At 40.7% G+C, this 13129-nt stretch overlaps 1 protein-coding gene across 1 annotated transcript in view; it reads right to left on the bottom strand.

Annotated features, from left to right (window-relative positions):
• Nucleotides 1–10007, bottom strand: part of LOC145497746 (medium-chain acyl-CoA ligase ACSF2, mitochondrial-like) — a 16306-nt gene extending 6299 nt beyond the window's left edge. The window contains exons 1-12 of the mRNA XM_081477592.1: nt 9777–10007; nt 7904–8075; nt 7008–7136; nt 6380–6433; nt 4509–4627; nt 3712–3765; nt 3292–3409; nt 2559–2651; nt 1784–1842; nt 1516–1605; nt 1119–1210; nt 489–565 (exon numbers count right to left, since the gene is read on the bottom strand). Of these exons, the coding sequence (XP_081333718.1) occupies nt 489–565; nt 1119–1210; nt 1516–1605; nt 1784–1842; nt 2559–2651; nt 3292–3409; nt 3712–3765; nt 4509–4627; nt 6380–6433; nt 7008–7136; nt 7904–8075; nt 9777–9922 (1203 nt within the window). The 5' untranslated portion in view covers nt 9923–10007. The remainder of the gene's footprint in view (nt 1–488; nt 566–1118; nt 1211–1515; nt 1606–1783; nt 1843–2558; nt 2652–3291; nt 3410–3711; nt 3766–4508; nt 4628–6379; nt 6434–7007; nt 7137–7903; nt 8076–9776) is intronic.
• Nucleotides 10008–13129: the final 3122 nt, after the last annotated feature.

Here is a 13129-nt window from a genome sequence, read left to right as displayed (position 1 = left end):
ACATGCCATCTTACTTATTAAACCTAACGTTTTCAAGTTCGTTATACATAATCCTTTGAAAAAAAAAAATTCAGTCTTCTCCAACCTTAATTCCCTTGGGGACTATATATCCCTTTTAGCAGTTTCCTACCTTAGTAAATTATTATTAATATTGAACTTTCCGTTGATTTGAAGACGATTTTCTCCATGTCCTAAATAATGGCTTCGTATATTTAATTATTATCCTTCGGAATCGTACAGAATACACCATATCGCCTACTTAGCCGCGATTTGGCTAAAATCAGACGATATTCCGTAAGACTGAGCAGGATAACTGTTTCATTATTCAAGAAATTGTCAACGAACCGGAATTTTAAAGCCAGATAGACTTTGGCTGTGAAACGCTGTCCAAGATGTCAGATGGCTCCTCTACTCCCTTCAAGAAATGATGATTTTATGGCGAATACCTTTGGAAACTTCAGAAAGAAACACTGGTAAATTAACTTTACCGTCAATTGAGTTACGTTCAACTTTGAAATCACTTGTTCCATCACTTCAACGGGACAGGACGTAGCGCCAGTTAGGCCTACAGGTTAAAAAAAATCACCTTTCAAATCAGATCCTCCCCACACATGTTCCCTACACATGTTTTATTCAATTCACACTTTTGAAATAACGAAATTCTCACTTGGGCCCCGTCCACACTACGCCGAAGAAATGTGAAAACGGTGTTTTCACTCAGAAAACGCTTTCAATGTTTTCCTTGCTCACTAACTCCGGAGAAATTTAAAAAACACAACAATCACCAGGTTAGGGTTAATCATATAGTTATCAGTGAAGACGTCGTCTTTTTCGAAAACCCTTGTTTCCAAAATGCTTTAAGTCCACACTAAAACGCAAAGCCGGCGTTTTCAATTTCCTCCAGTTTGAAGAGCGTTTTCGGAAAGCTTCGATTTCTCTCCGGATTAGTGTGGACGGTAAGCGTTACTGTAGAAATAAAGCTGTGTTTTCAACTTGCTCTGACCTAGTGTCGGTAGACGGGGCCTTGGTTACAAATAACTTCAAAAAATATTGCATATTTTTGTGGCCTCAGCCTTAAATAATTCTCTGAGAGCCAAGATGAGTACAAATGCCGTTACCTTTTCTTAACGTTGACAAGTCGTACTTCTTCAAATCTGGATGGGCAAGCATATCAATAAACATTGGAGGAGTTCCTAATATACAGTCACATCTGAAAGATAAACGGATGAGGTGACTGGCATTCAGTCCAGTTCTCCACTTGATCTCATGGGTTGCAGTAATCAAGGATTAAAACATGATAACAGTTACGTTGGAATAAGTGATACCTAGATCGTACGTATCAAGCAAAAAGAACAAGGAATGTCTATTTTAACCAATTACACCACTCGCTCTTGATTCTAGACAATGCGATCTTGTAGAACTCGAGATTGGTTATAAACCTTAGAACCTTCACGGTGGGACAAAAAGAGAAGCACTTACCGAATCGTTAGACCTTTTTTTAAGAGATAAACTTACTTTTCGTTGTGTATCGCCTTCAGAATAGCAGTACTGTTGTATCCGGGAGACGGGTAAACAACAGGGACACCCCACGCTACGCTGACCAAGCTAAAATTGAAGGAAAGAAGTTTATTTACGTTCTTAATTAATCTATTTTAAGTTTGCAATTATAAATGTCCTTATTTTGTCTTTTTAAGTCAGAGTAAATAATAGTCAGTTCACACTGCATGGGAAATCAATCGAAAAATAGGCTGATTTATTAACAAATATACAAAGAAGAATTAACCTGGTTACCAGGACACCAGCAATGTGGAAGAGAGGGAATGGGCTACACATTCTTGTTGGCTGTATATATGAGAAGTAAGAAATGTTAGAAGTCTTCAAAACTAACACGACAACGGGATACTCTTTTACCTGTTTTATAGCTGTTATAATTCATTGTATTTATTTCCCTTATGTTTTTTGGTCTTTTGTTGTGTTGTGTTTAGTCGTGTTTTCTTGTCCTGTATTTTGTAGAGCTTTTTTTGTGGTGTTTTGTGGAGTTTTTTTGTGTTGTGTTCTGTTTGTTTTGTGTTTTGTTGCGTTTTGCTGTTTTTTTTTTTTTCTGGCGTTTTGATATGTTGTGTTTTACTACGTTTTATTGTGTTGTGATTTGTTGTGTTTTTGGTCTGTTTTGTTTGTTGTGTTGTGTTTGGGTGTGTTTTGTGATGTTTGCTATGATTTTTGTTGTTGTTGTTGTGTTTGTCAGGGCCGTAGCCAGAAAAATTATGACTGGGGTAAAGTCCATGAAAAAATTATGACTGAGGCAGTGTCCATGGTTGAATTCTCCTCCTAAGTTATGAGGCTGTTTATGATGACTATAAACAACAAAATACGAAAACAGTGACTGATGAAAGTGCCTTAGTTTGGCTGTTGTCTGGCTACGACTCTGTTTGTGTTGTTTGTGTCATTTTCTGTCGTTTTCGCGAGTCATCATACCAGAGTCTTGGGCTAAAAAAGGAAATAATTAAGTAATTGGAGCAATGCATGTCAGCAACAGAGAATGTTGCATTACACCTTACCTCGCTGTAGTTCATGATCTGTCCAATCAGAACTGCGTTATTCACTAAAGAGTGATGGGTTAGCGTTACTCCTTTAGGACGCCCTGTGGTACCCTGCAAACGAAAAGAAAGGAAAATTGAAAATACGATGTAATCACGAAGGGAAAGCAGAGTTAAAAGAAAACTCTTCGTATGATTAGGCTGCAAATACAGCCGTGCGATATCGTTCTCGACCATTTTCCACCTGTTTTTTTTTATTATTATGTCACCGCGGTTGCATTTCCATTAAAAAGGATGACGCGCTGTACGGATACACGTTTTGTGACCTTTCACAATAAATACTGATGGGGTTTTGTATACACCGTTCGTCAGTCGTTGATTAACTGGCCATTGTCGAGTGGTTATTTTGGCGCTTGGGACGAGTTTTAGTAGCCGTAGTCTGAATTTCATCCGTCTCTACCCTCAACCCGCGAGGGGGCGCGGGAGAGAGACTCTCCCGCGCGCCCCTGGAGGTAAAGGGAAGAGACGGCTGAAATTCAGACTATAGTGACCGTTGCCGTTGTAGAGGGGTTAAATAAGAGTGAATGTATGGAGTGTTCACCAGGACCAAAGAAAGTGGCCGTTAGTGGAGGTTTGACTGTAGTACCTAACAGTTTCCAATTCTCTTTTTCGAATAGCAAGAATTTCCGTCCTGAACGAGGCCTAAGCTTAAGATAACTCGCTTCCGTGATTCAATATATCCGCTTTAGCTTACCGATGTGAACTGAAGACAAGCTGGTTCATCAAACTGCAGAGTGCGTTTGAGATTCATCGTCTGCTGCTTCGCTTCTTCACCTCCAGAACTCATCAACTCCTCAAACGAAGTAGTTCCTCTATGTTATAAATAAAGAAGTGGAAACAAATCATCATAGCAGGGATTAAATCATGATACTGAAGAAATTGTGGCAAATTTCGGTAAAAGCAGCTTTATTTTCTATTATACTGGGCCAAATCGGCCACGTCGATCGTCTTAGCAGCGAAACTTCATCGAATGGAATCCCGCACACTTCCATCCACTCTCGCGTCCAGTCGTCTCTCTTCAGAAATACATAGATAGCGACTGGGTACGAGTCCACTCAAGCATGATCGAGTAGTTAGTGTAAGCCAGGAGTGTGAACTGGAGTAAACGAACTACCTGAATAATTGTTTGCTTTTGCTCACAACGAAGACATCTTTTAGTTCTGGCAATCTGATTCACAATAGGAAGAGAGAAAGAGATTAGTCAGTTAATTTATACGTACAATACCATAATGAACCCAGAATAAACCACGTCTTTCATTACATCCCACTGAGGCAGCGCCCACAATACGCCGGAGAAATTTTAAAACGCAGCTCTATTTCTACGGTTAAGCCTACCGTCTACGCTAACGCTCTTCAAACCGAAGGAATTTGAAAACGCCGGCTTTGAGCTTTAGTGTAGGAGGTAAACATTTTTTTTTTAACGGCGCTTTTCGAAAACGATGTCATGGCGATAATCACGTGATTTCCCTGACCGAGTTTTCCTCAAACACAAATCCAAAATGACCCGTTTTTGTTGCTTTTTTAAATTCCTCCGGTGTAGTGTGGACGGAAAACATTTGATACGTTTTCAGAGCGAAAACACCGTTTTCAAATTCTTTCGGTGTAGTGTGGACGGGGCTTGAAACACTGAGCGGTAGCTGCGATGAAATGGGCGAGATACTACGCAAGCTGTGATTGGTTGAAAGCCGTTTATCTCACGACTCGACAGCTACAGGAAATTTATTTCTTGCGTTTTGTCGGAATTGAAAACTTTCTTCCCCCGTTAACCCACAGAGTTATGGAAACACTATAAATGTTTTGAAGAACTCAGAATAGCTGTGGAAGTATCCACGTGTTGCCTCTGCTAGTCAATAGTAGGTAACCGAGCGAAAATCTCTATTTATTTCAAAAATTTTAACTATGGTTTACCACCTTTCGCTTTGAAGTTCTCCAGGTTTCGCCTCCGAAAGCTCAGGTATCATCTTCGTCATTGTGTTGTAATAGTTTTGTGTTCTGAATTCATCAACTATTACCAAAGCTTTACAGCCTGCCTATTAATGAAAAAATAATATTTCAAAATAGAATGCACCGTACTCCTCTTGCGTATTGGTGTTTTTTACCTCAATTCTTTACATATATTCATGGTGCCACCTATCGATAATTGAACGTGGAGTTCTTTGGTCCTTCGCTCGATTGGCTGAAAAATTTACAAAGTCAACAATGGGCTAATAGTGATCAGCGGTGAAGGATATCTCTTTCCTAGAGAGCGCGGACTCTGGGAACAAAATTGTCGCAACGGGTTCTAGGTAAACAGCCAAACAGACGTTCTCTGCACGCGGAACATGATCGCACTTGATTTCCTTTTGTCGGGAATACTGAAGTGATCGTAAAACGGACTGCCGGTAAAATTGTCCGAGTTGTTGAACTTGTCAGATGGGAGCAGTTCACACAAAAATTTTCCGTTGACATCAGGGAATGCAGCCACGTTATATGAAAAACACGACAGAATTTCTAAACAAGTAAATCCGCAGTCGATGTCGTCATCGACTAGGTCAGAACCAAGACTGGTAATGTTCAAGAAACTGAACATATCAGGCTTGAAGTTAACAACCGCCACACCTGGTGAAGAGCCTCGGCTGAGACCTAAGGAAAAAAATTCAGGTGTTCTAAGTGGCTAATACTTTTTTGGTGGGAGGCGTGGTGGCCTCATGGTTAGTGTGCTCGTCTTCGGATAGAGTGCTCCGGGTTTGAGGCCTGGCCGGGGACATTGTGTCGTGGTCTTGGGCAAGACTAAAGGCTGGTTTCCATATGATCGCAGACGATCGCGGATCGCGGATCGCAGATCGCAAAAAATGCTGCGATCGTGTGCGATCATATGGAAACACACTTCTGCGATCGCCAGCGATCGTCTGCGATCAATTGCGATCGTGCGATCATATGGAAACCAAAGTTCTACGATCCGCGATCGAAACGTATCCCATAATATTTTGAATTCTGACCCATGATTCAACGCTTCTTTGCAACAAAGCAACCGCTTATTTGTTGTAAACATAGCTGGCGTTGAACAAGGTAACGTTAGTAACGAGAAATTTATGGAGGAAGTTGCGCGATATCATTGGGTTTACCACCGTAACAGTAAAGATTTCAAAGACAAAAACGAAAAGGCTAACTGCTGGGAAAAAATCGGGGAGAAATTTAATTTATCGGCGGCTGAGGCGGAGGTCAAATTCCGCAACATAAGAACTGCGTATGGTCGTTATCTGAAGCGATTGAAAACGCTACCTTCTGGATCGGGGCGAGATGCAGTGCCAAGAGAATTTCAAAATAGGTTGACTAAAAGAAGAAATAAATTTGTTTGCAGCAAAATTTCCTCCTCGACGTCCGCCATATTGTTTGCTGCGATTTCCCGCCAGCACAACACGCGTGTAATTTTGACAGTTCCGCTGTCCGAAATGTATGCAACAGTCGGCTCTGCGATCGCTTGCGATCGTCTGCGATTATATGGAAACAACTCTCTTTGCGATCGTCTGCGATCTGCGATTTGCGATCCGCGATCGTCTGCGATCGTCTGCGATCATATGGAAACCAGCCTTAAGTTCCTTTTGGCGCGCAAAAGGCAACCAATTAGACTCAGACATTTCAAGGACCTAACTGGAGCCTCGTATAGTAAAAGGAGGTCACTTTTCGGTTCAGACCTATGACGCTTCATCCGAGTAAGCGGCAGAAGCTTGTTATAGTAAACTAACAAAGGGTCAACTACAAATATCGTACATCAGAAATCTATTCCTACCGACACTACTAACCTTTTTTAATACATACTCTGCCTCTGTTCCTTGATATGCAGTATTTAAACCAACCTGAGAACAGAAAAAACTGCCGCATTAGCGTCCCGTCGTTGACAACCATCTTTGCTCACTTTTTTGTCAGTTTCGTTTTTCTTTGGTAACATGCTGGTAGCAAGTATGGCCACTCCATAAGATGTCTCATGACAGAAAACTGTATTTCCATGAGGCTTTGTCTGGGATCTCAGGGGCGTAGCAAGGGGGGTCCTGGGGTGCCCGTGACGCCCCTTTTGTAAGCCTTTTTAAGCAAACAGCCCACGACAGGTGGCCAAAACGACATGATAATCTGGTGAGTACCCCCATTTTGACAGAGTGTAAACCCCCTTTGAAAAATCCTGGCTCGCGCCCGGATCTAAAGTTGGTTTAGTCTCCAGGAACGCTTTAGATCATCTAAACTAAAACCCCAAAATTGTCTGAAGTCACCTAAGATCTAAGGAGGCACGATTTTCCTGTCAATTTTGAAAAAGGTGACTTCAGTTCACTTCATGTCATGTTAGGTTACTGCGATTTTAGGCCCCAAAGTAAACCTGTTACATTTTGTGGCCGACATCTTTAAGTATATACGCTACAAGTGTATAAAAGCACTTACTAATATGAGTCCAGTTTGAGCTGCAGCAAGCTGTGTTATGATCCATTCTCTGATATTTGGTGCCCAGATCCCCAACCGGTCACCCTTTGTCAGTCCTCTGGAGACCAGTCCCTCGGCAAGTGCATCAACCTGGAAAAGTTTGCTTACTTTGCGAATTAATGTTGTTATATTCGCCACAGATCAGAGTTTCTAATGGAAATACTTTGGGATTTTATTAATCGCTACTCAGTGGCATTAGCGAATTACGTATAGTTTAGTTTTTCCGTTGTATGAAGACATGATTAATCATCGAACACCAGGAGCCATGGCTCCTGTCATCACAGTATGATCAATGGTCAATCATGTCTTCATATCTTTCTCTGCAGTTTCAATATACGATCTTTCACATATTCATTTTTGTATCTTTACCATCTACCGGTATATTATGAACTCACAACGTGACCAGCTCCCAGGTAACTTGATAGCTCAGTTGGTAGAGCACTGCACCATCATCGCAGAGCTCATGGGTTCTAATTCCGTATCAGGCCTGAATTCTTTTCAGGCTTCAATTTCACAATTGCAAGTTGTGTGTATAACTGCCATGATCAATCATGTCTTCATATCTTTCTCCACAGTTCAAATATATGATTTTTTATATATTCACTTGTATTCTTCAGGTTTATGATAGAAAAGGAGATGTAACCAAGATATATGTGAACTACTAAATATGGAATCCACTTCAGTGAGATTACCCCTCTTGTATCGACGTTTATCATACCAAAAACGGGGCCAAAAGTTGTTTAGGGTTCAGATGTGTATAGCCTGATTAATAAAACAAAACCCAAATGACTGCTAAAAACTACTTAAGACTGTTTCCTAAAATTTTATAAAGTAAAATTGCTTTCATAATGTCATACCTCCAGTTTGAACTGTGAAAAAGTCGCACGCTGACCGTCCTCGCAGAAAACATATGCCTTTCTATCCGGGAACTTCTCTACCGTCTGATCAAACAACTGGCCAATAGTTGCCCCCAGGAGGGGCTTCTCAGAGGACCCATGACAGTAACTCTGCTTAAACTTGTAATTTGCGCTGAAAATAGAGCTTTTATTTCAGCTTTCAGCCGGCTTTTGAGCTCATTATAGACCATTCTCATCCCCAGAGGCTGCGCTCCTTTTGGTCAGCACCAAGAATCGCGACCAGCTCTGGGCTGGTCCAGCACCAGAATTCCGCGATTCACGAAATTCCCGTAAATCTGGCAAATCTGACAAATATGACTGGCTGGGAATACGAAACAAATACTCTGCGCATGCTCAGAAAATTGGGTGCGGCCAGAGGTCGCGATTCTTGGTGCTGACCAAAAGGAGCGCGGCCTCTGGGCCATGGGGACGAGAATGACTGTGGACTGGTCGGGTAGGGAGCAGACATCCGGGCCCGGGCAGAGCTGGCGGGGAGAGAAAACTGTGGAAAGCGGGATTCCCAAAGTGACGGCAACTTTGAGACTGAGCTAGGAAAATGGCTTTATATTTTGCAATGTGAAAAGAGTAAAGAAGCGGGAACCAGGGAGGAGGAGCCGGCCGGGGGCGAGAACTGGAAGAAACGGATACGGGAAGCGGGAACTCCCCTCCCCACGTTGTTTCGCCCGCTTCCCGAAAACTCTGTGAACGAGTGAACGAACGCGCGTCCTGCCGCAAGTTTGCCTCCTCCGCTCGCTTAGTCACTCGGGGAGAGAGATGACGTGTCTCTCCCCGAGTGACTTAGCTAACGGAGGAGGCGGCTGAAATTCAGGCTACAGGTTAACTTTGACGGGTAAAGGCGTTGCGTGACAACAATCATAACTATAGCTATACGAAGAAGGTCATCATACAAATCTAGATATTGTAGCCAGATCTAGATCGTGTGGCAAACCTTACACCTATAAATTCGTTAAGCTTTATATTCAAAAAGTGCAAACTCATTGCGCGCGCTTTTTTTTGATATAAAGACACGTAAAGAGCCAGGCCTAAGATGTCATTTCCAGCCGGGAAAACATAAAATTTATAGGACATATGGCCTAAGTCGATTACCTTCATCAGTAAAAGTAGACATGCTATATAACAGGGTGTTAATGGGGTACAGCTCTAGTCAGTAGCTAAAAAAAGTCAGAACAGGAGCTAATAATGTTAGAAATAATGGTTATAGTCAATAAATTAAACAGCAAAAAAAGGAGATTAGTCCGTTAATCTGTATTATCATTCGATACTATTCGTTTGAAGTTATTGTATCTGCCGAAGTCACGTCGAAAAGAAATTCTGATCTTGAACGAAAACGTTCGAGAACCTCGAGGAGCTTCGGTAAAAAGTAATTACATTATTACTCAGTATGCCTGCCATGTTTGCAAACAAGCGAAGAGAGAAACGTGGAATTCGTAACTATAAAGCCGCAGACAGAGCACGGGCTCAGAGCATGTCACGAGATAAAACCGAATCAAGGCCACACACAGCAGACGAAATATGACGGTGTAAAGAGTTTCCAGAAGTGTTAGAACAAGTCAGAGTTAACTAAAATTTACATTTGTACCCCAAAAATGTTGTCAATTGTCCTGGAAAGTCAGCAAACCGTTAAAGTACCGCATACCGACACTAAAAAGTCAGTTAGTATTTTGTAGTTTATACAAAGAAAAAAAAAACCATCATCATATGATAAACTGTTAACCCCATGGACACCCTCAAACAAAGAGCTTTGCTGTATATAGTGCAGGGATTACAAGAACGATACTACAAACGTCACGCCACAATGGACGATGCGACTAACCTCGGGGCTGAATCATCACTCACTGACCGCACAGGCTGTGACAGTCGCCGTGTGGTACTCCGTATAGGAATCGATCGACCAGAAATTAACGCTTTTACCTCAGGGATTAACAACTTTGATGCTTGTTTTCCATTTGTTAGCCACATAGCAGTGCTTTGTTGCTCTGATTTACAACACGAGCGACGCAAAAGGCTCAAATTAAAGGACAAAAACGGTCCAAAAAGAAGTCACGTGTGGGATGCCTTAAGGTCAAATATAAGGTGATCACTTGCATCATGTTAGAAAGGAGATATGTTTGGGGGGGGGGGGAAGTTAAATACCGTTTGACCCCGAGGGACTTCCCCTGAAGGGGACCATGGACCAGTTATATATGGCTCCCGTCAATGGCCGCTCGAGAGTATCCGGTTTTTTCAGCTCCTGTTTCCCGCGCCAAAACCAAAAGCCGAAAAATACGAATGCTCTCGCAAGCTACTCAGCCTCCACATAAGAAAAAATTTAAACAAAAATAGAAAAGAAAAGAAAACGCCGGAGGAATTTGAAAACGGAAGTTTGGCTCTGAAAACGATTAATAATAATAATAATAATAATAATAATAATAATAATAATAATAACAAGAACTTTATTGAAATCTCCTCAGAAAACCTATTTACAAATCTTCACACATTCCACTATAATAATAAAAATAATGATAACAATAATAATAACAATAATAATAATAAGATAATAATAAGTGATAATAATAATAATAATAAATAATAATTTCATTGGGCTCATTAAAATTCTTCACTAAAATATTTACGGCACAAAACTATTTGTTAATTATAACAATTGTATTAAAATCGTAGAAAAAAGGAAGCAAAATGTAGTTTATATTACAGCAATGAATAGAATTGACAAAAACCTGTTAAACAGTTCAGCTATATAGGATCTAGGAAGGGGCGATATTGTTTTTGACCTTATAGATAATTATGGCGATTTCCTGTAGTCTGACGGTTGCGTAGAGTAGGTAGTCTGGCCAGTTGCAAAAGCTCTATATAGTTAATTCCTCATACGTGGCGCTCTTGCTACAGTAAACTGCACGTAATCCTTGTTCCTGAGCCGTACGTGTTCCACTTTGCGTGCGTCGGATGAACAACAAAAATGCCATACCGTTTGACAATAGATCAGGTGTGGCCGGTGTTGTTGATTTATAGGTCTCAAGTTTGGCTTTTGTTGGAATCATGTTCCATGTGCGCGATATGACACCTACTTGCCCTGACGCCTTTTTACATACGTTGCTCACGTACCCCATAAAAGATAACTTGTCATCAATTATCACTTCCAGTAGCTTTATTTTGGAATGTTGTTCAGTGGTAGAATCCATCTTAATGTTCAGTTGTTTGTATTTGTTTTTTCGGGCCTAAACTTATCACCTGGTACTTAAAGAAGTTCCCTCGGAGGAGATTGCCATCATAGCATTTTGAGACCACCTTTCCCTCGTCTTAATAATGTTCTCGACCTCTTTGGCTGTCTTGCCGACACAGTGAAGCTGGTGATGTTTTCCCTCTACACTACGCATGAAATGTTTTCAGTCTACACTACATATGGGTTATTGACCAAGTGTGAGGTCAAGATGGCTGGATATTGGCCAAGTTCTTTTTTTGCGTGTTTATGGACCGAGACGGAGTCGAGGTCCATAAACATGCAAAAAAAGAACGAGGCCAATATCCAGCCATCTTGGCCGAACAAGCTTGGTCAATAAAGGATTTATTATATGGCTTTCGGGAAAATTTTTCTTGCGGGACATGGCGGATAGTCCCGAACGGGCAAGATAGCTCCATCTTGCCCGCTCGGGTAGCCAATCACAGCGCAGGATTTGATTCATCTTGCCCGCTCACGGAGCTAGCCATATAATAAGCCGGATTAATGAAAAACTGACGTAACGTGAGTTACTGGTCATTGTGTTTGAGGAAAACTCGAGCGCCATCGTTTTCGAAAATCTCCGTACGTTTTCAAAATGTTTTCCATCAAAACGAAAAACCAGCGTTTTCAAATTCCTCCGGTTTGAAAGAAGGGCGTTTTCGAAAAGCTGCGTTTTCAAATTTCTCCGGCGTAGTGCAATCAGGGCCTTAGTAACGCGGCCATGGTGACCCTCTCTCATTTAGACATCTGACGAGAAGACAGCAGCGGGTGATCCATGATTAGTCTGCTTAAAATTCTGCTCTCATATAACTATTCTGATTCTGCTTAGATAAAGCTGTTCTGCTCGTATTCTGCTCGGCCTCTCAGCTTACGTGTACAGTTCAACTGGTAGGCTAACTAACTTGTGTCTAGCCTGCGATATTTTCTTCGTATTTTCTTTCATGCCTTTGTCGTCTTAATCTTGACCTTTTTGAGCGCTTTTTTTAGATTCTACTTGTTTATAGACTGTTAACACTTGCGGATTTCCGCTATTAACCGATAAAGAAGGTACGGAGCTACCCAACCCCACCCATAAGCCTACGACTACATATTTACCCTTCCGAACCGTCCGTGGAAAATTTACAGACAAATGTAATGGTAAATCCAAAACAAGAAAACCACGTCATTAACTTTGAATTTGGTCGGTAAATTCATTTTTAGTAGTTCATTTATTTTTCCCCAGAATTTAACTTTTTTGAAATAGAAGTCCCGCACATACCTTTATGTTTCCCTCTCGAAAAATAAAATACAAATAGCAGACTAGTATATAAAGGTCTACAACTGGTCTATAATAGATTTGTACGGTTCACATGCCTGTAAATATTTTAGCGGTATAGCTTAATAGTTTACGAATAAATTGTTTCTTACAGCTTTATATTTTTTATACCTTTTATATTTTGCCTTTTTATATGCTTTTTGTAAATCTTAAGTCTCATTCTAATCTTCTTACAGTGTCGTAAACATCACATTTCTTGTTGAAAAGATCGCTACTTGACATTCCGTAATTCTACACTAATCGATGAAATAAAGATACCCTGTTTGGAGTCATTTAGGTAGGATTGCGTTCAGTTATCAATTTTTCACCTCTTTTTATTGTATAAATATGGTGGTCTTAAGATAAGTGTAAGGCATATAGATTTTTAAATAAACATAGCCTTCATATGTCTTTTATTAATCAGTGAGTGTCAAAGCTCTTTACATTTTGCATTTTTTATTAGAGAAATTTTGATCTTTGATCTTTGCTATCGAAATCGAAATTATTAGTGCCATGATTCGTTGTAGTGAAAATCAAAATAATTCGAGATTCCTAAAATCACGTTATCTATGTAGCATTGATTCAAAGATTTCCTGCCAGACATGTACAATAATTACTCGTCTAGAAACTGGCATACACTGCGATTCATTTTATTACG

This window comes from Orbicella franksi, chromosome 9 (genome assembly GCF_964199315.1).
Source record: "Orbicella franksi chromosome 9, jaOrbFran1.1, whole genome shotgun sequence".
Classification (NCBI taxonomy): domain Eukaryota; kingdom Metazoa; phylum Cnidaria; class Anthozoa; order Scleractinia; family Merulinidae; genus Orbicella; species Orbicella franksi.
The sequence above is the reverse complement of the archived record's forward strand: the minus strand, read 5'-3'. Positions and strand labels throughout refer to the sequence as shown.